The sequence below is a fragment of the Fundulus heteroclitus genome, chromosome 21, assembly GCF_011125445.2.
Source record: "Fundulus heteroclitus isolate FHET01 chromosome 21, MU-UCD_Fhet_4.1, whole genome shotgun sequence".
NCBI lineage: Eukaryota > Metazoa > Chordata > Actinopteri > Cyprinodontiformes > Fundulidae > Fundulus > Fundulus heteroclitus.
The window spans coordinates 7423016-7448211 of record NC_046381.1 but is presented as its reverse complement, the minus strand read 5'-3'; the positions used below and the strand labels follow the sequence as shown (position 1 = coordinate 7448211).

Here is a 25196-nt window from a genome sequence, read left to right as displayed (position 1 = left end):
GAAAAGCAAAAAAAATAAAATAAAAAAAATGACATAGAAAAGTTGGCAGGAGCCCCGTTGCTGGAGTCTTTTGAAGCGAGTATCACATTTCATGGACTGCAGCTCAGTGGAGCTGCTGGGATGACATTTTATGCTTGGAAACCCCCCCCCCCCCCCCATCCCACACTTCATAAGTCACACTGACACACAACTCGGTAGCCACATTTAAATACTGGTGTGATGCAAATAAAAGAAAAAATCAATGAAGAGCCTGAAACTGTAATTTGGGTTTATTTAGGTGCTTGGATCTGAAGCACAAAGAGGCAGACAGGGGAGATGAATTGGTTGCATGTTGAAAGCAAAAAAAATCTGTTTGGCAATATTAAAAAGCCCTTCTCAGTTATGTCGTTGTGCAGTGAAACATGTCTTTTTATAAAAAATTTTTTTTTTAAAGCACAGACGACCACGATAAAAAAAAAAACGAAAGGAATCAGGAAACATTCCTCCTCGTCCTAACATCAAATTTTCATTTCCTCCTGTTTTCCGACACGTGTCACATGAGCGACACACTTATTGATACTGGATTAAAGCCCCGAACCGTTAATCATCAGCTGGGTAAACAGTACAGCCACTAAACCAGTGGATTAAAAAGTGAGCTGGCTGCAGTTCCTGAGAAAAAAAAAACCGCTTCGGCAGATTTAAGAAAAAAAAAAAAAAGACGGCGCAAAGTCTCAGATGGATGTGTTAAATTAACTTCCATCGCCGAACGGGTCTTTAAGCTTGCAGCAGACGATCTTTTAAACTTGATGGACTTGAGCATTTATAAGTTATTCAGAAATTCTCTCTGAAGCGTGAAAACACGAAGCATGATTTCATTCTCATGCAGGACCTTTTTGATGTGAGAGACGAGCCGAGGCGGTAATCAAGTCATGATGCCGGGGAAGCTCGAAGCGATTCTCCGCGTTTTTAAAGACCGGCCCGGAGAAAACAAGCCCGTGTTTTTATGCTTAAGTGTGTTTGCTCTCCGTCTCTGGGTCACGAAGAGCACCGAATATCACGCAGAGACGCTTGATGGCTCGGGAGTAGCGGACTGAAAAAACCGGCGAATGAGAATAAATCTCTGAGAAGGGTTTTTGCAGAGGCCGATGAAACCTTAAACACCAAAGGGAGTCATGACTTCTGGAGCTGGATTTAAACGCAAGCGAACTATAGATCTCCTAAGAAGATTTTACTGTTAATATTAAAATAAAAACTGCAATGGAAATGCACATCTTGACTTCCCACCGCTGAGGTCCAATTAATGCCGCGGTTTATAAAGCCTGAGAGGATGGAGATGAAGTTGAGAGGCCCGGATTAAGCTCTGTTGAGTTGGAGGACTGAACGGCTCTCTGAGTGACGTATTCTCAAAAGGCGGACGGTCAAGTGACATTTTGGGCTATAATTGATGCGTCTTTAACCCCATAGACACACTTGGGCTCAAAATTATTCATATCCACAGTAGATTTGGATTTAAGGTTTGAATCAGTCAACCAGGAAGTAATGCTGGTAGGAAATGAGACGGGCGTCTCTTAAAGGACAGGAAGGCATGGTGAGGTCAGACAATGACTCGATAACGATATATAGACGTAAGGAGCTAAAGGGGGTAAAGGGTCCATTAAAATTAGAAGAACAGTTTTCCTTCCTTTTACATTCTAGCCTATCATGTAGGTTAATACCGCGGTCACTACATCATCCCAACCAATCACAACGTAGACCTAGGAACGCTCCGTCACCAAGCTCCGCCCCCTTCAAAGAGTTCAGTGAACACGTGTTCTCTTTTTCAATTTTAAAAACTGCCAGTTTTGATAAAAAGTTGAAACGATAAAGGGATGACTTTGAATTCAGTGTTTGTGTTCTTTATCTAAAAATAAGGCATTAAGCAACTGCATGAAGGGCCAAGGCTGCACGTTAAATATACGTTTAGATGTGATTATTATAGATATCGATTTTATCGATATGCTTTTTTTCTATATCTTCCAGCCCTTGGACAAGGGTATAATTGTTTTAAAAAATAACATGTTAGTGTTTTTTTCTTTTCTTACATTTGAACAAAAACATTAGTGTTTGGTTCCTCCTCGACTTATTAACTGTCATGGAGACACATCCAGTAAAATTCAAATAACCAGCCAACCCTTAAAAAATTCAGAAATAGATTGATGTCGACAATTAAAATTAAGTTATTATAATTTTTTATTTTTTTTTTACTGAAATTAATGTCTTAAATGGACCTAGTCACGCACCATGACTACGAATTTCTACAGCAGTAGCTCTCTCTGATTGCATACAAGGGTTTTCCAATGAAATTATGGCCCCCCTGTCTGTTTATTATGTTTTATTTCTATGTTTTACGCACTATTTGTTAGTAAACGAAGCGCTTTTGTGTATATTTACCATAAGACCGCCAAGTACAATATTGCATATGCACACAGTGAGTAAACGAGGGGAAGCAATGACCGCCAAAGAGCTGTTCTCGTTACATCTGGAGATGTTATGCTATGAATCCTTCAGTGATGACTGTAGTAATAAGTTTGCCGAGCTGGTTTTGTAATTGCGTTTTAACTATAATTGTAGTCTCTTAAGTGGAAACGGAGGCACTTTATGATTTTTTTTTTTTTTTCCCTCCACATTTGTACCTGTAATTTGCAGTGAAAGCCATTCTAATGACACAGTTACCACACACAGAGCATCATCAGCTCTGAGTAATTTAGATGAGGAATACTGCCGTGTTTATGTGATTAACCGTATGAAGCGTTATAAAGTGAACGCGTGTAAAAAAAAATCGCTGGTTAACGTTTAAAACTTCACATGAAAACACGATAAGTTGTTCCCTTTTTAATGTGAGTCCAGGACTTAAAAAGCAACAAAACAAAAGAAAAACACATTTTGATGTGTCAAAATCCCAGCGCTCTTACAGACAATCCACTGATGAACCACGTTTCTATGCTGATTATTCCAGGTCTGCAGAAAATTCAGCTGCTACACCGGTAGAGCCTCTCTAAGAGACTCGCTGGAGTTAATTTTGCATAATTACGCTTCCTAAACTCCCATGAAGACGGGCGCAGTGCAGGAGGGGAAAAAAAAAAAAAGAGAGAGCGCACACAAACTCAGCCATAAACCAACGTTTCTTCTCTGCATTGCAAATATTCCTGGCAGTCCACTTCCTCCACATAGCCTGTCTGCATCGCTGACCAGCAGGGGGCAGCCTGCCTCTCTCCTCTGAATGCCACGGGCCTTCCAGCCTCGAACCGGAGCAGCTTAAACAGGAGACCTTTTTTTAAGTTGTTGTTTTCTTAAGTCGGCCTATTTGTCATGTCATTGGTTCTGGTCTTGAACGGCATCTAAAACAGCTCTGCTGCCGACGGAGCACTTGTTTCCTGCACAACGGTGCAGAAAGCTGGGGTTAGTTTAATGTTTGAGTGATTAATGGGTAAATCGCCCTCCGTGTCCGCTTTGCCAATCGAGCGGCGAAGCATCCTCCCACAGACTTCCTGCAGTCTGGAAAAGTCTGGAGGGTTTTCCCGTGTCTTCATCAGTATGGAGAGTTAAAAGTGAAAAGACAACATGGGGAAATTGCACCTTTCCACACGTACATCTAAGCGCACTTCCATCCTTATTCCCATCATACTCGTATTAAACGTCCCGTCTGAAATGTCCGAGGGCTTCAGACATTTCCTCCAGGAGAAGGAATGGGATTTTGATGTGACGGATGTGTTGCCAGAGAGGCTCTAGTTGGTCTCAGCTGGTCTTCAGTGTCTGTGATTTCTTTCTTTTTTTTTTATCCTATAAAATCATTGTCTTCCTCCCCGGCAGGCAAACTGGTGGCGATCGCGGTCATCAACGAGAAGGACCCCACAGAGGAGAGCGGCAGGTAAAGAGTGGGGCCAAATAATAATAATAATAATAATAATAATAATAAAAAAGAAAAGCATAAGCAAATTGCTCGCCGCACTCTCAGCCGAAGCTGCCGTTTGGGGCGTGTGGCTTTCACATAAAGATAAGACCGGCCGTTATTGTTTGGGGCCGCCCGCAAATTGCAGCCGGCGGCTAAAAATAAATAAATAAGAAATGGGAAAAAAAGAAGGGATGGGCTCTGACTTTATATGTGGCTTTTTTCCCTCTCTTCTCATTTGCTTTTAGATTAAAGACCTTGATGCAGCGGGTGGCGAAGGAATACAGAGAACAGTTTAACAGGTGAGGCACGGAGACACCCGGCGAGGGCAGAGATGGGGGGGTGGGGGGGGGGATCTAATTTATACGTTTATTTCGGGACGGCGGAGTCGCCGGGGAAGCGCCGGCAGTCTATTCACCAGCGAGTTTATGCCGCTGTCAGGGCACGTCTTGTTTTTTTTCTTTCTCTTCTGTTTTTCCTGTTCTTCAGTGGTGCAGTAGAAAGGTAATTATGTGAAATGTCAGCCTCCAAATATAGGTGTTCTTTTTTTTTTTCAGCTGTCAATCACAGCCGCAGCTCAGCCCTTTTTATTAATGCCTCGTTTTCCTGTTTTCCTGCACCGTAACGACTCCGTGGCGGGGTGTTTATGTTGCGCGCTGCGCCGCTCGACCCGTTCCCGCGCTGGAGGGGCGCTCCGCAACAAGGCAAATAAAAACAAAGCAGTGTGTAATATTATTATTTTTTTTTTTGCTCCAAGACAAGGGAAGGAGAGGAAGCGCATCTGTAACAAAGGGCTGTGGAATCAAAGCGTTTGTGAGGAAGGCGCCCGGTGGGTTAATTTAAAGCGCGGCTGGCGGGTCATCCTTTCGCTGGATGCTGCTGGCGAAGGCAGGAATGAAGCGTCGCCGCTGCGTTTGAATAAAGATGTCCCCCCCCTCAAACAGCCGCGATCAAAGCTTTTCCGCCTCTCCAGGCATTCCCATTAGGACTGATTGAATTACTCAGATCCCTATCATCAATTATACCACTATCTGCACCGGGACCTTGTGCTGCGTTTCCCTTTCTCTTCCCAAAGACGTCTCCACCTCCCACTGAGATCACAGCTGCCTGCAGGGTTCTGACGCGCCCAAACGAAGCCCGTAATCGCACGGCCCCGGCTGCGTTGTCGCCCCCCGGTGGTGGGTGGAGGCAGTACGCCGAGCCGCTAGGTCACAGGAGAAGGTTGACGTCGGAACGGGCGCAAATGAGGACTCTCGACGCTCGACCCGCTTGGTGGGTGCGCTGCTTTGTCCTGGCCTTGATCCGCCAGTCGCTGCTAAAATTAAAAGCTTTATCTCAAAGTCGCACAAACTGAGACCTCTGAGCCACAGCTTCTCTCCACGAAGGAGTTCGCACTGCAAAAACGGATCTAAAAACAAGTAAAATGTTCTTAAAGTTAGTCTATTCGTCCTTGATTTGAGTCAGTAAATAAGATTATCTGCCAATGGAATGAGTATATTTGCCCCTAAAATAAGATAATTTGACATCCTGCACTTGAAATAAGATGATTGAGATGAATTGTTCCTATTTTCAGTGGACGGGATCCCAAAAATTCCCCGTCTAAAGGCCTCCAGCCTCCTTCATCCAGGATATTGTTTTTGCACTTTTACAATGTTCACATTATACAAGATTATTATGCGTTTTCTTTATGGGATCTCTGTAAGCCTTGTTTTGCTTTTAGGCCCCGTAACTACACAATGCTGGCTCTCCACTTTACTCCCACTGCTCTCATTTAGCTGTTTTTTTAGTAGAGAGAGAGAACAAAAAAAACAACCTTTTAAAGCTCAGACTGAACCTGTAAAATATAGGAACACAAAGCGGTATGCTTTTAGCATACATGGAGATGTCTGAAAGTAGGATTATTGGCCTCAAAGGGGATTTTAAATGAACTTTAATGCAGGTTTGTGTCAACTTGATGCCTTTTTTCTGTAAAAAAAAAAAAAAAAAGGCACGCTTTTGTCCCTTGTTTGCCTGGTCAGACGTTAAATCAGATAAGGGATGCGTGGGTGAGCTAACGGATAGATGGGTGGATTGATTGGTTCTTGGATGGATGACGGCTGTACAAATTAATACGTGGTTTGGGCGGACGGATGGCTGGATAGATGATTGGCAGAGAAATGGATGGATGAGATGGTCAATGGGTGCGGGATGAATAAACGGATTCCTTTTCTTAATCGCGAGTCTAAATTGGCAACGTTGATGGGAATGTTTTTATGGTTGTTGTGATAATTAAAAGCAGATTAAACTTTACTGACCTTTGGCCTGGGAATCTGTTACATTTTAGTAGTTTATGCGTTAGCAACCTCAAAGCGGGTTTATTAGGGTTAGCACTGTAGCGGTAAGCTGTATTTCTTCGTTTAAATGGTCCTTATTTCGTACAATTATTCTTTTACATCAATGACAGCTTTAATCCGAAATGCGCGTTCACTATAAGTGATCATTTCTGGTAGATTTTAAGATTGTCCACGTGCCTTAGTTCTATTTCAAGCACATTAAAATAACAAAAAACACACAAAAAAAAGCTTTTTTTTAATTAAACTTACAGTACCTTGCAAAAGTATTTAACCCCCTGGGGATTATACATGTTTTGTTGCCTCGCAACATGGAATTAATATGGGTTGTTTGGGAGTTTTCAGCATTTGCTTTATAGACCATGCCTACAGCTATGAAGATGTGCTTTTTTGTTTAATTGAAAAGCAAACAACAAATAGGAAGGAAAAACAGATCTTCAGCGAGCATAACTAAAGTCTGTGGTATCTGGGACTTCTGCCCATTCCTCAAGTCAAAACTGCTCCAGCTCCTTCATGTTGGATGGTTTTCGTTGGTGATCTTCAGGTCTAACCCCAGATTCTCAACTGGATTAAGGTCTGAACTTTGACTAGGCCATTGCAACACACTTAAATGTTTTCCCCTTTAAGTGCTGCTTTAGCAGTTTGCTTGGGGTCCTTGTCCTGCTGGAAGGCGAACCTCCGTCTCTGTCTCAGATCACAGGCAGATTGATGCAGATTTTGCTCCAGAACATCCGGTGTTTAGCACCATCCATGGTTCCCTCGACTCGAACCAGTTTCCTGGTCCCTGCAGCTGTAAACATCCCCCCAGCATGATGCTGCCACCGCCATGTGTCACTGTGGGGACGGTGGGAAGTGTTGGGTTTCCCTCATAGCGTTTTTCTTGATGGCTGAAAAGTAACATTAATCTTGTCTGACCAAAGCCTAGCCTCGTGAGACCATCCTGATCTCGCGAGCTTTCAAGGTTTCACTCGCAGATCAGTCTGGCTACTTTCCGTTAAAGAAAATTTGGAGCCGTTCACCAAACAATAGTCCAATCAGCGTTGGCTTTGAGGCGGGTTGAGGTGTGATGCAACGAGAAGCGCAACAGTTCAGTCTAAAGAACATGGCGGCTTCATCCGATGAAACTAGCGCTAGCGTGGCTATCGAGCAAGTTTTATCGGAATTACAGAGTATTTCTCTGCTGAGCTAACGAGCCTTTACCTGCAGCAGCAAGAGTAGCTTGGCTTGTGGTTGTGTTTTCGTCGTCGCTCGTAACAGAGCGACGACGAAGCATGTTGACGAGTACGTCATATGCTTCGTTGATCTGATTGGTTTATTTGGCCCGTCTATCACCAACATAGGCCAATCAGCTAACCAGTATTTTCGCCCCTTCCCAAAATTACTTCAACGGAAGGTTTCCAGATGGATATGCTGAGCAAATCCATCTGGCGGAGTCAGGTAACCAAAGCCCCTTCTACCATACATTTGGGGAGTCACCCACTTGCCTTTTGGCAAATTCAAACAAGTCATCTTTAGACCAGGGGTGTCCAAAACTTTTTGGCTCATGGACCAAAATTGTCAAGTCAAAAAGCACTCAAGGGCCCAAATAAATGAATTTAAAAAGATAACATAGCCAAACAATTGCAAAATTTTTTGACTTGCTTTACAAAATCTGATCATTTTTGAATAAACAAATTAGACTATCTGTAGTTAGCCAATTTTAATAACTAAATAGTGCACCAAAGTCTGCATTTGAGTAAAAGTTCTATTTGAAATTTAAAGAGAATGTGTGGTTATTAGAAGACAACCATCTGTGTTGTTCCTTACATTTAACTGTAGGATTTTAACTTCTCTGTGGTAATTATAAATAATAAAGTGTTGGTGGGCCAAATCACAAAGATCATGTGATGCTTAGATTGCAGACAGGTAGACTTCATTTAACCAATTATGACTTTTGAAATATATACATGCCAATATTCATGTATATGGTGCAGATCTGTCACATAGACTAAAATAAGATACAACAATATTTGAATTACAGACAGGAATGTAACACACAATAGGTAACGAGCTGGGGGGGGGGTTTAAGTAGGTTATGCAAGAGAAACAACAGAACCAGTTTATTAGGCTTTGCTCTTTGACGGTCAGCTGTAATTCTTCATTTAAATGCTCCTTATTTCATGCAATTATTCTTTTAAAATTAAAGCCACATTAAATCCTCCAAAATACTGTTTCACCCCAAGTGATGATTTCTTGTCAATTTTAACATTACCCACGTTCTTGCGCTTTAGTTCCATTTTAACCACCAAAAAAGAGAGATTTCTATTGAACGCTACAACGCCATTGGTTTAATGCCGAGCTCCCGTTCGGTTCGCCTTTGTTTTATTCACGCTGTGCAGGGAGCGTGTCCTTCCAATGAGCTCCTGCAGCACGGAGGAGTCAGAGGCGTGACGCGCAACATGACAGCCTCTGTTTTGCAGCGCGCCTTGTTCCACCGCGCTGGTGCTCTACACACATTTGTTGATTTTTGGTTCGGTAACACGGGTGGAACAACATAACCTCCAACAAACGTCTAACGGGGGAGCAACGGGTGTGGGTGGGGGCAGGAATGTGTCTTCAGCACATTCGGTTTGGTTCAGGTCGTCTAGAGCGGGGAAAAAGACAACTTTCAAGAAAACTCGAAACGTGCAGGTAAAGTCCAGAATCTAGGCTTCCCTTTTCAGATGTAATCCAGTCCCTTCACTGTAAAAACTGAACTAAAAAAACGTCAAATTTTCCTGAAATTAGTGTATTTGTCCTTGATTTGAGCAGGTAAATAAGATTATCTGCCAATGGAATGAGTATTTTGACCCCTAAAATAAGATATTTAGATATACTGCCCTCTAAATATGGAGATGAATTGTTCCTATTTTAAGTGCAAATATCTCATTCCATTGGCAAATAATCTTATTTACCTGCTTAAATCAAGGACAAATACACTCATTTCAAGAAAATTTGACTTATTTTTAGTTCCGTTTTTGCAGTGTTCATAGTAGATTCTGTAATTGATTAGAAATAATCTGTGTAAAAAAAAAAAAAATAAATAAATAAAAAAAAAAATGCGTAGATTATTGTAGTTTATGAAGTCAATATATTCTGTTCAAGACTCAAATGAAACATTTGAGTGATTGTTTTACAGCTAGGATGGCAGCTTAGGTTTTTTCCCACTTGGGTACTGGGATAATCATCAAAATTACAAGAAATAAAGGCTTAAAGCTTGCCTGTGCAAATTCTCTGCTATCCGGCAACCGGAGCTTTGTTCAGTTCTCTCCACAGGAGTCTTTGTAAAGGCTTGAACTTTTTCTGTCCCATGTCCAATAAACCCATATGTAATATCTGAGTTTCACTTTCTGAAATGAGTGAGAAAATGTTTGCATATTTTGGGACGCGCCTGTAGGCTTTGTGTAGCGGTTCCCTCAGACGTTGACGCCGGTATCCTGGGATGGTTTCACTCCATGGCATCCTGCTGCATTACTGAAAAGCAGAGGAATTTTCTGATTGGTCAGCTCAGTCACCAGGCTGATTGCTGTCAGCGTCTTAAGCAGAAACGCTTTTTCTTAAAGGGGCAATAAGCGATTTTTCACCACTAGATGGGGCTTGGGTACTGTCTATAGACCAAAACCAGATGTGCACTAAGCCACGCCTCTCTCTCCCTCCGCTCCAGCTCTAACCTGGCTCCCACTTCCCCTTCTCACCCGTCGCCTTCAATCCGTGTATTTGCAAGGATAAAAACAAAGCAAAACGGCATCACCCTTTAGAGGAACATGTCTTGTGAAGAAGTAACACATAACTTTATGATGATGTTAGCAAGAGAACCTTTCTATCCGCTGGCCGTCTCCTCTGCCAGGTTGTGCCTACGCATGGCGGCTCTGGCGGTGGCGTTTTTAACGGACAGGGAGGGGCTAAGCCTTGAGTGGCAGCTGTTCACAGGCCCACAGATGTACTCGAAGCCGGCCGGTTATTTAAACAAGAGACTGGAGAACAACCACAGTCCATCTAAAATGTTGCCTTTAGTTCTTCACAAATCTATTCGTAGTTGTGAAATAATGAAATTTTACCTATTGTTCCTTTTGAAGAGGTTGTTTAGTCCTATGTCTGGAACTTGCTGGTGAAGATTCTCAGTCATCCAGGTCATGGTCATTCCAAAAAAAGTAAAAAAAAACATACAAAAACAAAGCAACTGGACCCCCATTACTAAAGGGTGGACCTGTTTCGGTTGAATTTTCATGTTGTCTAAGCCATTACAAGGCCTTTGTTAGGCAGTAGTATAAAGCTTGGTACTCCACATTACTCCAGACTTTTTGAATTGAGAAAGCTTCCTGGAGAGGAAGCGAAACGTCTTCAACTACGAAAAACAATTCCAGTTGCTTTGTTATTTATTTATTTTTTACTTTTTTTTTTTATGTCTGGAACAGGTTATGTCATACAGATAGAAGTATTAATGGTCTTTTTCAGTTAAAAAAGCATTTCGACCACTCACCAGTTCTTACCCAAATGTTTTGTCCCTTCCTGCTTCTGTTTCTGACCCCTAAGCAAACGCAAACAGCTGCACATTAGCTCTTCTCCTTGTAGTTTAGCTTTTTGTGTAAATCATCATAAAATAATTATTTATAAACTATATGTTCAGCAAATGTAGCACTCACTATTTATGGGTCCGTTTCTTAGCCTAAAATTGCCCCCTGCTGCGTGTTTGGTGCCGCTCTTTGACCTGGGGGTCTGGAAAAGGGCAGCCAACATGTCTGCAGACCCCACACATCCTGGACACAAACTGTTAAGGCTTTTACCTTCAGGCCGACGAAACCTGACGCCACAGACGCTTTTCAATTCCCAACCCCCAGTATCTCTGACGTTGTAAAACAAAACAAAACAAAATAAAATAAGCACATTTACACGATCCCAACCTGCCTTTCTTTTCTTCCCTTGTCTTTATTTTAGAAACAAATCGTCTGTACATACTCATACGTGTGATCATTTTATCTCCGTTTCCTCCAAGCTTGATATACACTGCAAAAACGGAACTAAAAATAAGTTAAATGTTCTTAAAATTAGTGTATTTGTCCTTGATTTGAGCAGGTAAATAAGATGATTTGCCAATAGAATAAGGTTTTTGCACTTGAAATAAGACGATGGAGATGAATTGTTCCTATTTGAAGTGCAGGGTGTCTAATTATCTTATTTTAGGGATCAAAATACTCATTCCATTGACAGATAAAGCTGCTTCTGCTTCTAACTCTGGTAGATTAGGAGTAGTAATATCTATCTCTGCATGTGGATGTTCAATAAGAAATTGTGAAATTGCCAAAGAAGTAAACTATTCTCCAAATTTCCATCATTCAGTCCAATAAACGACACCGAACAAGCTTGGGTCATCAGAATAACGTATCTCTGCATTAACAGAAGGGATTTAGCAAGTTTCTAATATGAGGCTCAGCTAATGCGTTTTCCTTACAGATTTGGCACCATTTAGGGTGAAATAAGCAGACATTTAACTAGTATAAGATGAATTACAAAAAATGCATTGCTACAATACAAGATCAACACATAATAATTTACTTTCAACCCTACCTAAACTTTTAAGTTACAGGTGGTCTAACCTGAATATTCAACACGGCACAGAGGTTCTTCTAAAATACAGTTAGATTTTTAAATCTTTAGTGTAAAAACACTAAAGTATTTTTAGTCCTGTTTTAGCACTAGAACCATTTTGGAGTTGGTTGAAAGAAAAACCTTAATCTATGGCCTATTCAAACCCGATTAAACAGTCTTTATATCACAGTTTATAATCCGTTGCAAAAAGAAATGGAACACCCCCCCGCCTCTCCCCACCGCCCATATTGTTAAAACCCTGTTTCAGCTTGTTCTCGTAAACCCAAGATTGTTTACAGCCCCGTCCTCTGAGCCGGATGTTTTGCAGCTGCCCTGGTTTTGTTATGCGTCTGACAGCCGCGTCGGATTTTAAAGTTGAGAAACGGACGTTTCAACCTAGAAAGTCCACTTGGGTTGACGTTTCAGGCTCAGGAATTTGACATCTGGCTAAAAACAAAAATGGAGCGGAGCACGAAAAACATTGCTGTCTAGAGCTGTTGACATTTATTATTACCATTATTCAAAGTCAGCATATTTGGATCTTAAACGGGCCAAGCTGTGATTTAGGCAAATACTGTTCTCTTCATTAAAAAAATGTATATTTCATATGAAACCACAAATGTGGGAGAATTTAATTAATTGTCTAAACTTTTAGTCTTTTCCAGTAGTTGTCTGGTAGTTCATGCATCCGTCTTGTTTTTTTTTTTTTTTTTTTATCAAGGACCTGTCTGGGGGAAGACAGGCACGCATAATGAACAAATCTGCTATAATGTAAATTATCAAGCGGCAGATTTCCTAATAAAATGAAGGGTTGCTTCCTCTCCACGTCACATTTTTAGTGTCGCCTTTCCAGCCGTCTCTTAGAGCCGTAGATAATGTTCCACCTAACTGGGCTCCGTATCTCGTTTTATTCCCAGTCCGGTTTACTGTTGTCGGCGCGATTACCTCAAGCACCGGCTTTTCTTTTTTTTTTTCTCCCTCCTTCTTTTATTGCCTCCACAAAATGTATTATATTGTGCGGTCTAAAAAATCCTGCCATTCACATAAGCACAGGCGGCATTGTTCAGCGCCCAGGGGACGGTCGTCCTATACGTGGCGATGATTCAAAAATGAATATAATGTATATGCGCAGGCCGCCGTAATCAGTCATTCGGCGGAAGTCGCCGACTCGCCCGGGTCCTGTGCAGCGCTCCCCGTCCCTCCGCTCGTCGGCGCACAACGTGCTCCTCTCAGACACGGTGCAGCACAATGAGCTACAAATTGAATTCCTCCTCCTCCCTTATCATTTAGATAAATAACCGAGGCTTTTCTTTAGCGGAGGAGATGAGGAGAAGCAGAGGGGTATGGCCACAGGATTGAGCTTCGGGGATATTTTCTTACTTTTTTTTTTTTTTTTTATTATTCCCCTCCCGCGGCGACAAAAGCATTCTCATGTTTTCAGCAGCGGGGACATTATATTACTTTTAACCAAGTTGTCTATTTTGCTTGATGTTGTGCGTCCCGGTCTGTGCTAATAATATACAGCCCACAGAGACAGGAGATAGAGTTCATTTTACTCTTTTTTTCCTTTTTTTTCTTTTTGTCATAACAATTTGTTGCTGTTTTTTTATTTATTTTTATATATATCTCTGACGTTTCTCGCACCTCCAGAGACTTCCAGTTTGGCCACATGGACGGGAACGACTACATCAACGGCCTCATTATGGGGTGAGTGTCTCTCTTCTGCTCTCCTCTCCTCTGCTGTCGCCGTCCTCTCTTTCAGCCTCATGTCACCTTCTGTCTGCCACTTATCTAGGTCTGCAAGCGGCTTGTAACGCCGGCCTTTGCCATCGAGGATGCTCTCCGGAGGGGGAAGTCAATTACGCGCAAACGCTGTCATATTTACTTCCACCGCTTTTTTTGCCGTCCTTAACCCTCTGTCGTCCGTCACCGGTGCCAAAATGAAAACACAAAAGATGAACGCGCCGCTGCAGATTGGCACGTGAGAGGGCAGTGTGAAGATCTATTTAAGGAATCGAGGCAAAGGCTTCGGTGCCTTTTATATAGGAGGAAATTATACCCAATTTGGTGTTTTTGTGCCGTCCTCGATATGTCTATTAATATCCTGACGGCCAGCTAAACTTTTTCCCCACACCAAGACTCTGAAGATTTATTCTAGTTCGTTCCACAGGTTTATTGGAGTTAGAGAAAAGGTGAAACTGCAACATACAAACAGCAAAGACGAATCAGCGCCATGCTATTCAACCTCGACCACACATGGATAAAGGCTCTTCAAACATAAAAATGACTTCGAAAAAATAATTAATATCTCCACACAATCTCAAAAACCAAGTATACATACCGACGATGCTATGCCAGACACAAGATGTTGAGAGATGCGATTGGATATGCACGAATCTAAAACAAATCGCCGAAATGCGTGAGTTGAGCACTTACTTCCTAACTACGGGTCAAGTCATAGGACATTTTTCAACAACGCGATCTCGCGTGAACATGACCAAAATAGAAACACCTTAGGAATCTGCATTGACGGCCAAAAGTAAAACATATTTAACTTCTGAAAATTAGCTCAATGATATGTTACACATGTAGAAAATCACGTGCTGGTTCGAAAGCACTGCAAAAACGGAACTAAAAATAAGAAAAATGTACTTGAATTGAGTACATTTATCCTTGATTTGAGCAGGTAAATAAGATGATTTGCCAATGGAATAAGAGATTTTTGCACTTAAAATAAGAACAACTCATCTCTGTCATCTTATTTCAAGTGCAGTCTATATAATCATCTTATTTTAGGGGCTCAAAATACTCATTACATTGGCAGATAATCTTATTTACCTGCTCAAATCAAGGACAAACGCACTAATTTCAAGAAGTTTTTACTTATCTTTAGTTCTGTTTTTTGCAGAGAGCGGGGTAAAGAAAGCCATTTACGTTAAGAGAGAAAAAACAACCTTAAACAGAGGAGGAGGACTTACCGTAGGTTTCAACTCTCAAAAACGTATAACACAGCAATGGGGTTGATTCCTTCCAATTATCGCCACAATCCTCACCTCCATACAGGTGATCAAAACAAGCCAGGCCAATAATGACCCTAACGACTCCCCATTACTAAGGGGTGGACCAGTTTCGGTTTAATTTGCATGTTATCTAAGCCATTACAAGGCTTTTGTTGGGCAGTACTATAAAGTTTGGAAGTCCACACTTCTCCAGACTTTTTGAATTGAGAAAGCTTTCTGGATAGGAAGCGAAACGTCCTCAAATTCCGGAAAAAAGTCAATTTTTTTATTTTTATTTATTTTTTTAACTTTTTTTGGTTTGAAGGCCTTAGAGCAGGGGTGTCAAACTTATTTCTATTTGGGGCCACTTTGGCGTCATGAAGTCATTAAAAGGGCCGGTTGCACATATATAGATGAGACTTTCATTACATAATTTCATTCCAGTTCACATAGAAATATAAAAAATGCACAGTAACATAAATGTAGCACCTCAGGCCCAGTTTATACAGTTTATCTGCAAAAATAGTTGATATCGGGGTGAGTTACACTCACAGGAGGCACAATTTTAGCCACTTTATACACTTTAAAAGGATATACGCCTCTACCTTATGACATGATATGCCTTTTTTTGGCTCTTGAGGGCCGGATAATTTACCTTGACGGGCCGGATTCGGCCCACGGGCCTCGAGTTTGACACCTGTGCCTTAGAGGAAACCAAAATGAATCTGGTGTGGTTTTGTGTTGTGTGGAAGAAAATTGACACGGTCCCTTGTTGTGAATACGCCTTCCCCACAGTGACACATGGTGGCGTCAACATCATGCTGCGGGGATGCCTTTCTTTAGAAGGAACAGAGAAGTTGGGAGGTTAATACAGAAACCTGGAAGAGAACCAGATAGAGGCTGCAGAAGACTTGAGGCTGGGTTGGAGGTGCAACTCTCAGCAGCACAGAGACCCTAAACGAGCGACCAGAGCTACTTCAGAGCGGTTTAGATCAGCGGGGCCAATGGGGGGGGGTGGTCGCAAGATTATCCAAATTTCTGACTTTTGTCAAATATATACCTATTTTAATATAGCAAATTTATGCCTCTAATCATGGAAAAGCATCTTTTTAAATTTACAACCGTTTAACATCAGAAAACATCAAAGTATTTTCTTTCAAATATGTTAAATTAATCTCATATTTAGTTTCTTTTGTGGAAATTTAGTCCTCCGGGGCTAGTGATTTATTTTCTTTAATTAAGAATGCTCTTTTTTTTGATTACATGAATAAAGTTATACAAGAATATGAGAATGACACAGGGGGAAGGCTGTGGTCTTTTGTAAGAGTTCTCATAAAATTACTACAATACCCAATTTAAGACTTTCTTGTTGTAATTTTGTAAAAGGGGACAAAAATACACCCCCACCCTGCCTAAAGGGGGTCGCCGGTCTCTGGCTCTGTTATTTTGGGGGTCGCAGGCTAAAACATTTGGGGAAACCCCTGGATTAGATGAAAGCTTGTTCGTGTTTATGAAGACAGAAATACGCTTAGGAAGGAATCTGCTGCAAGACTGAAAACCTGATGCTCCAAGTCTGCATTTCAGCCCCAGAGCAGCAGTAAGGATGAAGGAAGCTGCGGCTCCAGCAGCTTTGCACCCGCCCCCCCCCCCCCCCCGGCCCGCCGCTGGGGTGTCACGCTCTGAGAGACCCTCCATCCGACACGCCACCCTTTTTAATTAGACCCGGCTCCACAAGTGTCGCAGAGCAGCGGGGCCGCCGCGGTCGCCTGTCTGTTTCATGTCAAGTAACTCCTAGTGGCTCGTTATGTGTGTCTGTTTAATTTAGTGTGAGAGTCTGCATGCGTAATGGCTGCTCTGTTGTTTTTAATTTGAGCATGTTATTGTTTCTAGGAGAGAGATTACAGCGGCGATGCTCTCCTAAATCCTGTGTAATTAAGTCAGCGATTCAGCCAACCTGGTAGGCTCTAGATTGCAAATGTGACCAGATCCACCCGACAGCGTCCCGGTACTGCTAAAATTAAGCAGGAAGTGGGTATATTTAGGGATGAAAGCAGGTGGTTAGTGTTTCTAGCTTTGGTATGGGAGCATGCACAGCGTGGGGCTCCAAGGCGCTGAATGTTGCTGCTGCAGTGCAGGATTAATTGCCCCCTTTTGAGGGATAAAACCCCGGCCCGTCAACCAATCCTTCCCCTTAGGGGGGGTCATGGAAATAAATCTGATGGCTTTTCATCCCCCTTTCTGTCATCGCCGTGATCACTCTCTGGCAGCAATCTGTCTCTCACTGAAGGCGACCCCGGCTTTCATCAGGGGCACATAAACGCTGCCATGAATGCCCCCCACTCGGCGTCTCGAGGGCATCCTTGGGTTTGTTTTAATATAGGATTATTACTAACACCTTTTTAAAGAGGCGGGGAAAAACTTGGAGATGTGAGCGCTTCCTGTGTGGGAGGAAGGCTTCTGATCGGAGAATGTGGATCATTAGAGAGGGCAGAAAAACCTTAAAACCAGCCTGTGAAACAAGATGTAGCTCCGCTTGAGTGGGATTTTTAATCGCTGGTGTCGGGCTCGGGGTGCTTTCATTAACAACGTTGTCACTTGTCCATCTTGAGTGTTGATTTTATTGAGACTCGTAGTGTAAGTGAATATGCTTACACTACGTGAGCATATTCATATTCACTTACACGTAGTGTGAATATGCTTTTACAAGCATATTCACACTTAAATTATATATATATATATATATATATATATATATATATATATATATATATATATATATATATATATATATATATATATATATATATATATGAATGGAGAGATAATGTGTCAAATAGTTATTTTTCCCACAGTTTGCTACAAACATGCAAAAACTCTGTTGCATCAGTTTGCACACCTTCAGCATTCAGTCTTCTAGGGTCTATGCCAACTATTAAGTTTATGTGACATAAAGTTCAGCAGTGCTACTTGGATTTTTCTAAACTTTCTATGTTTGGTAAAAGCCAAATGTATCAGTCAGGAGAGGGGCACAAAAAGTTTGACAGCTTCAATTTTATTTACCGCACCACAGGCTGGACAAACATCAATAACCAGAGAAGAAATGACCAAACCTGCACTTACCCCTCCCCCAAATTATTTTAGAAGCAACATAGAAACTGGTCACAAGATGCTGACTGTGACACTTAAGAGATACAAGAATTTCTAACTTTCTGTGTCTAAAGTGACAACAACATCAGGTTTCCTCTTTATATCTAAGGCTAAGAGAAGAGAGTTGCAAGATGGGAGCCTTTTGCTTCATATAAAACATCTCTGCTTATCTAAAGTTGGTAGGAAAATATGTTATGATTCGATGAAATTTAAGTCAAAGTTTTGGGCAACAATCCCTAAAGTTATGCTAGTCAGGAAAAGCCCCACCGAACGTCAGCAGAAGAACACCACGGCCACAGTAAAGCAAGATGGCGGCAGCATCGGAAAAGAAGCGACTTTCTTTATTCATTTCCTTTTGGAAATGAATAGAATAAAGTCATACAGTTATGAGAGTAAAGTAGTAATTTTATGAGAACTCTAAAAAGTGCTTTCTCCCCCCTTATGTTAGAAGGAGGAATGTTGAGCATCTTGTGAAATTTTACTTTGGTATTGGTTTTGCAAATAAGGAAATGATGAAACTTATTAGCAAATCTGCGTCAAATTATGATTACTATTAGTGCAAGTGTCAGGACATTTAAATGATTGTGCAGAAGACTGTGTGACATTTACTCGCGTAATTTACCAAAAAATTGTGTTGTGCCCATTGTTGATGACAGAAAAAAGAAAAGAAAAAAGAAAAGAAACTGAAATATTTTGAGATTAATTGAACATACTTGCGAGAAAAAAATTGGATGTTTTTTTTGACTGTGTATGGTCGTAAATTTTGGATTCCATTTCTTCTTAAAGTCATAAATTTGCTACATTAAAACAATTATATCTCTGACATAGCAAAGTCAGTAATTTAGATCATCTTACCACGCCCCAGGGGATCCAGACCTCCACTATGGGAACCTCTGATCTAGAGTAATGTCATCCATTGGTCTTTGGACAAGAGGCATCTTCACCACCTTGTATTTTTGGGAAAACTGCTGCAGTTAACAAACACAGCTATGTAACAATGGTGCCTAATGATATTAGGCCTAATATTCACTGAATTGTGCTTCTACAGAGCGTTAATTCAATACCACACACACCAGTCCAACCAGGTCATTAGTTTTATTTCTGTTTTATTTTGGGCTTCTTTTTCAGATGAATTGTCCAGGATAAATGTCCAATTAAATGCGCAAAAGGTTTAGAAATGATTTAAAATGTGTCTAGATCAGGTGTTCAAAGCCTTTTCAGTTCAGAGAGACATTCTTTTTTTTTAACATTTTATAAACTGTTACAAAATTAAATGTTTTATCATGAAAACGGAGGTGTTAAACTTCAAATGTATTTCTATTTTCAGCTTTTAGAACACAACAAATCATCTATCTTTTACAAAAACAAACAAAAACACCTGGGTATCCTATTCATGTAGATATTCCATGCAAGAATTGCATAAAAGATGCACAAGAGCTGCTAAAAACAAGCCTTTCTTACTTTCCTTTCATCAAAAATTCATGTTTGTTGGGCCAGAAGAGCCACGTGCAGATCTGGAGCCGCAGGTTGCAGAGCCCTGGATTAGCCTTTTTTGGGAGGCCCCCAAAGTGTGAAGCAGCCATTTTATTTATTTATTTTTTTTTTGTTTGCATCGGAAAAGAAGCGACTTTCTTGTTACCGGGCATGTTGCTTCATCATCCCAGCGAACCCCCTGTAGTCCCACTTAGAGGCATAAAGGCTAATCCATATTTAGTTTAAATGAGGGCCATCTGTTGGTAGCGGGGCGGACGTCGGCTGAAAAATCTGCATCCATTATGTCTGCGGCTCTCAGCTGGACAGAGCAGCGTAGTGTTGATGACTCCAGCCACACGGGCGGGTGTGTTTGCACTCTGCATCTCAGCTGGGTGGCGGATCGGGACATTGATGGATATGTGTGTGCAATTTGTTGCTGGGTTGAGTATCACCGCAGGGATGTGGGGTGGCGGCGCAGTGATGGACTGCTTGTGTGTGTGTGTGTGTGTGTGTGCGCACCCGCCTCCCTCGTCTAAGCCGGGCTTCGGTGCCGCACAAGATGTGTGGAAAGGGGATTAGTTGTTTTATGACCTTATTCCTTATCTCACAAGGATTTCTAATTCCTCTGCCGATTTGTGGAGATTAGGCAGCTCAGGAGTGTAAAGTGAAGGTTACTGTTTGAGTCGTCGGCTAAACTAAAGATGAGTGGACCGCCGGGCCTCAGCAGAGAGGCGCAGGGGATTCCCTTAAGACGTCCTGGGATTTACTTCAAGGGTTGGTTTTTTTGTTTTTGTTTTTTTTTCTTTTTTCAATCAGTCGGGTTCCAGTGCGAGACCAGAGCTGCTACTGGAGCCAGAACCTGTGAGCTCATGTAAAACTTCAGATCAGAACCAGATAGGTTTTCCACAGTGACATGAAAATGTTAATTTGACTTGCTTTAAATGGGGAAGCAGAGCGTTTTTAGTCTTGTTATACTAAACTATGCACACTGAAATAAAAAAAAAATGAAACTCATTTAAAATATTCAATCTTAACTGCTTGATAATCGCATAAAATGAAAAAAAATGGATATGAACCCTGAAGCTTATCTAATAGGGATATTCCCTTCTTTGTATGTTTGTTTATTTCTTTTTCTCTTTCTTTCCTTATTTCTTTCTTTTCTCTTTTCTTTCTTGTTCTCTCTTTTTTCTTTGTTTCTTCTTTCTTTTTATGTTTTTGTTTCTTTTTTTTTTTTCTCTTTTTTTTCCTTCTTTTGGTTCTTTTTCTTGGTTTCTTTTTCTCTTTTTCTTTGTTTCTTTCTTTCTTTCTTTTTCTCTTTTTTTCTCTTTTCTCTTTTTCTCTTTTTCTTTGTTTCTTTTTCTCTTTTCTTTTTCTCTTTTTCTTTGTTTCTTTTTCTCTTTCTTTTTCTTTTTGTTTCTTTCTTTCTCTTCTATCTTTTCTTTCTTTCTTTCTTGTCTTTCTTTCTTTCTTTCTTTCTTTCTTTCTTTCTTTCTTTCTTTCTTTCTTTCTTTCTTTCTTTCTTTCTTTCTTTCTTTCTTTCTTTCCATTTACCTGGAATGTCGGAACTAGGAGTTGGGAATTAAGCAACGCCCGACTTAACAGCGTTCCAGTTAACGCAGTCGGAGAAGTCAGGATTCCAATATGGCGACGGCCGTGAAAGCTGCTGTGTTGTTCGTAGTACCTCTTAAGAACGTTGTTTAAAGCTGTACCTCCCATATGCAAACACCACTTTTTAACCGGTCCGGTCAAGAGATGCAGCTGATACGTGTAACAATTGGTGTTAGACGCACTCTTACAACTTTGTCCTGTAGAGCAAACATATTTTCATCACAGCTCACTGCTGTTGATGCGAGGAGCTGCCAGGTTGGAAAAGTCTGAGTTCTGACTGGAACACAGCTGTAGTTGTGGGTTTTGGACGTTCTTTCTTTAAACCCTGAAATATACGCATTAGATCAATAGTGGCAATATTTTTTACTTAAAAAATGGCCAAATAAGGAGCTCTTGAAATGTAAATCCATTGAATTTTAACATGGAGTGTGTCGGTAAGTAAATCAGGGGTCACCGACCTTGTTGAATCTGAGAGCTACTTCATTGACGTTGTGAGCTATTTTACTTGCTTTGTTATAGCTATTGTAATTTTTAAATCTATATAAATGCAAGTGTGATTAAAGAAGAAGAGTAATAGAATAAAATCAAGTTTTAGAGCAGGCTCGTGGGCGCCACATGTGGTCCTGCAGGCCCCATGTTGGTGAGCCCTGAAGTAAATGCTCTTTCAATTCTTAACATTAACTGAGATTATCTGGACATAAAACTGCCATAGCTATTTTATTCCATTGTGTTTCTTAAAAAAGAAATAAAGTCAAACTGGTTTGAACTTTTTAAAATAATTGTATATGTTTCATCATTTGTTTTTTTAGCTGTGCTTAACACAAATAAAGCCCCTGCTGTTTCCCACATTTTTAAGGAAACAGCAGGTTCGCTTTTGTTATCGGAAGTCTTCCCCTTTGAAAGAAAGCCCGTTGGGAAAAGTTGGGTTGCTCTCAGCACAAAGGCTTTGTTTATCGCCGCCGCCGTATTATCTGGATTTCAATTTGTTCTGTAAGATAACTGCATTATGCTCCCATCTAAGCATTCACGTTGATAATGGCGCCCCGTGGCGCGGCGGGGGGGAAGACGATTAAACGCCTCGTTCTGTCGTCTCTGTCTCAGGGAAGTGGCGGTGCCCTCCGTCATCATCCTCAACACGTCCAACGAGCAGTACTTCCTGCCCAGCGAGCCGGTGGAGAGCATGGAGCAGCTGGTCCAGTTCATCAGCGGCGTTCTGAACGGTTCTGCACAGGTCAGAGCCCTCCACTCCTCTCTCCTCTCCTCTCTGCCCTCCCTCGCTTTCTGTTTATGCTTTCAGCTCAGAATAGCCCTCTTTCCCTTTGTGTTGTACCGTTGTAATCACCTCAGCGCTTCTCATTAATCAGGGGACGACGTCTTGCATTTTAAGTCCCAAAGGAAATATGCGCACCAGAAGGGACTGCAGCCGCCTTCTGCATGTTTAGATTCTGCATTTCTGTCCCCCTCGTTTTTTTTTTTTCCCCAACAGATTATCTACAAGTCGTTGAAATCAAAGCGGGCAGATTACCACATGACCGTGTAAGAAAAGAAATGCCACGGTTGCTGCACTGAGCTGAAGTCCCCCAGATGTATGAAACCATAAGCCAAACATTCGTAGTTTTTTTTTGTTTTGTTTTGTTTCTGGGCTATTTTTTGCTTTTTTTAAAACAAACCACCGCCCACCAAATAGGCAGCAGCAGCAGAAACCTCCAGCTCTCTGCCGTCCGCTTCCTGCCAAGCGTCAGGCTTCTCTCATCATGTCCGGAAACGTCCGCCACGAGCCTCTCTCACGGCCGCTTCATGTGGACGCACGCAGAATACGAGCAGTTGGAAAATATGCTGCTGCAGGTTTCCTGGGAAATCTTTAAGAATGGGAGTTTTTTTTTTTTTTTCTCCCACCCGTCTTCATGAAAGAATAAAATCTATGAATACTGGAATAGTAAGTTTTGCTTTAGACATAAAAAGGCAAGGATGGAGGTCTCTCCACCGTTGTGTTTTTTTTTTAGGAGATTTTGAACTCCCTGCTATTGTGGTACGTGCCCAGCTTCAGCATTCAGGTCTTCTGTACTTCTGCCTTTTGCCAGTAAGGGAAAGTAAGGCTCAAGCGGCATGCTATAAAAAGCATTGTCAAAACTTGTGCATCCGTCTTCCTGCGGCACGAGCTCGGTGTGCAACAGCTGCTACCTAAAAATTAGCCCCGTGCCCTCTTCCAGCTAATTTACCCAGGTCCTGTTTGGGCTCAGCTAATTAGGCGGACTTCCTGATGAATTAGCGTCGGCACGCGGCGCTCCTCCGGAGGCCCAGATGCTTTGACAGACAAACAGAGGTCAGGTGGAGCAGAGCTGAAACGTGTTAACTAGAAGCTATGGATGGACAAATGAAATGATTGTTTGGAAAAAACGCAAATTCCTGTTGGGAAAATGATGACCGGCTCATGACTGAAGAGCTGGATTTCCTTTAATCTGTGTACCGCTGAATGTAGTCAGATTTCCTACCAGGCTGGAAAACGTAAAAATTTGATATATCCATCCATCCGTCCGTCCGTCCGTCCGTCCGTCTGTCTATCTATCCATCCTTTCGTCAATCCTTTCATCCATCTATTCTTCCTTTCATCCTTCTGTGCATCCTTTACTCCTTCTGTCCGTCCATCCATCCGTCCGTCCATCCTTTTATCCTTCCATTCGTTCATCCATACGTTCTTTTGGCCGGCCATCCATCCTTTCACTTATCCATCCATCTGTTCATCCTTTCGTCCTTCTGTGCATCCTTCTCTCCTTCCTTCCATCCATCCATCCAACCGTCCTTTCATCCCTCCGTTTGTCCATCTATCCATCCGTCTGTCCATCCTTTTATCCTTCCATTCGTTCATCCATACGTTCTTTTGGCCGGCCATCCATCCTTTCACTTATCCATTCATCTGTTCATCCTTTCATCCATCCATCTATTCTTCCTTTCATCCTTCTGTGCATCCTTTACTCCTTCGGTCTGTCCATCCAAACGTCCTTTTGTCCATTCTTTCATCCCTCCGTTCGTCCACCTATCCATCCGTCCGTCCATCCTTTTATCCTTCCATTCGTTCATCCATACGTCCTTTTGGCCAGCCATCCATCCTTTCACTTATCCATTCATCTGTTCATCCTTTCGTCCATCCTTCTGCCTGTCCATCCATCCTTTCATTCATCTATACATGTGTTCATCCTTTCGTCCATCCATCCTTTCGTCCATCCATTCTAACTTTTGTCCAGCCGTCTGTATATCCACCCATCCGCACATCCTTCTCTCTGTCCGTCCATACATTCGTTCGTCCTTTTGTACGTCCGTTTTTCTGTCTGTCCTTTTTTCTTCCTTTCGTCCATCTGTCCGTCCATCCATTTGTCCATCTATCTTTCCGTTTTAACCGACTCTGGATGAAGCGTTACAGTAAAGCTGAGGTCATCTGTTGGGCCACTAATCTGGAAGAATCTGAAGGAAACAGCTTTTGTGCTAAATGACCCACAGGATCTAAATATTGACTCTTATACCTCTCAAAGACTTTTTGCATCATTTCAACTACTTCACACACTTTAAATACTTTAAAGCATTAGAGCGACCGTTGATCTTTGGAGGAATATTTTACATAAAGCAGCAGCTCTCTGTATTATAATCTGCTTCAATCTAAAATCTCCAGACCTTAAAAGTTCAACAAGCTGCCGATTCTTCAGCTGAGACACAGGCTGTTGCTGCAGTTTCTTTTTAAATTGTGCAATATTGTTTATCTTTTATCTAAAACCCTGTTAAGGATTAGGTTATGTATCTTTTTTTTCTTCTTTTCATTTAAGACGTTAGTAGCTCCTTTGTCTTCAATGCATGATTTCTCTGCAGGCCTATGGGGGCGACGGCTTCATCCAGCGGGTCAAACGTGTGGCCTTTGACGCCAGGTCCACCATCATGGTAAGTCACTGAGATTTCTGTTCAGGCAGATTGCTTCCCAAGCACCGGGCAGCTGCTGCCTAAGTTGCTGCTGCTGCTAAGAAAAACATAAATTCAGAAGTTATGGATCGACGTTAAACCCTTTAGGTAAAAGAATAAAAACGGGGATTTCCAGTTATTATTTTCCCCTCTCTGGCTTTAGTGTTATGATTAAATGTGTCT

At 41.7% G+C, this 25196-nt stretch overlaps 1 protein-coding gene across 1 annotated transcript in view; it reads left to right on the top strand.

Annotated features, from left to right (window-relative positions):
• Positions 1-25196, top strand: part of LOC105932924 (protein disulfide-isomerase TMX3) — a 77824-nt gene that overhangs the window by 38634 nt on the left and 13994 nt on the right. The window contains exons 11-15 of the mRNA XM_021321466.2: positions 3829-3886; positions 4156-4209; positions 13492-13548; positions 22170-22299; positions 24927-24995. Of these exons, the coding sequence (XP_021177141.2) occupies positions 3829-3886; positions 4156-4209; positions 13492-13548; positions 22170-22299; positions 24927-24995 (368 nt within the window). The remainder of the gene's footprint in view (positions 1-3828; positions 3887-4155; positions 4210-13491; positions 13549-22169; positions 22300-24926; positions 24996-25196) is intronic.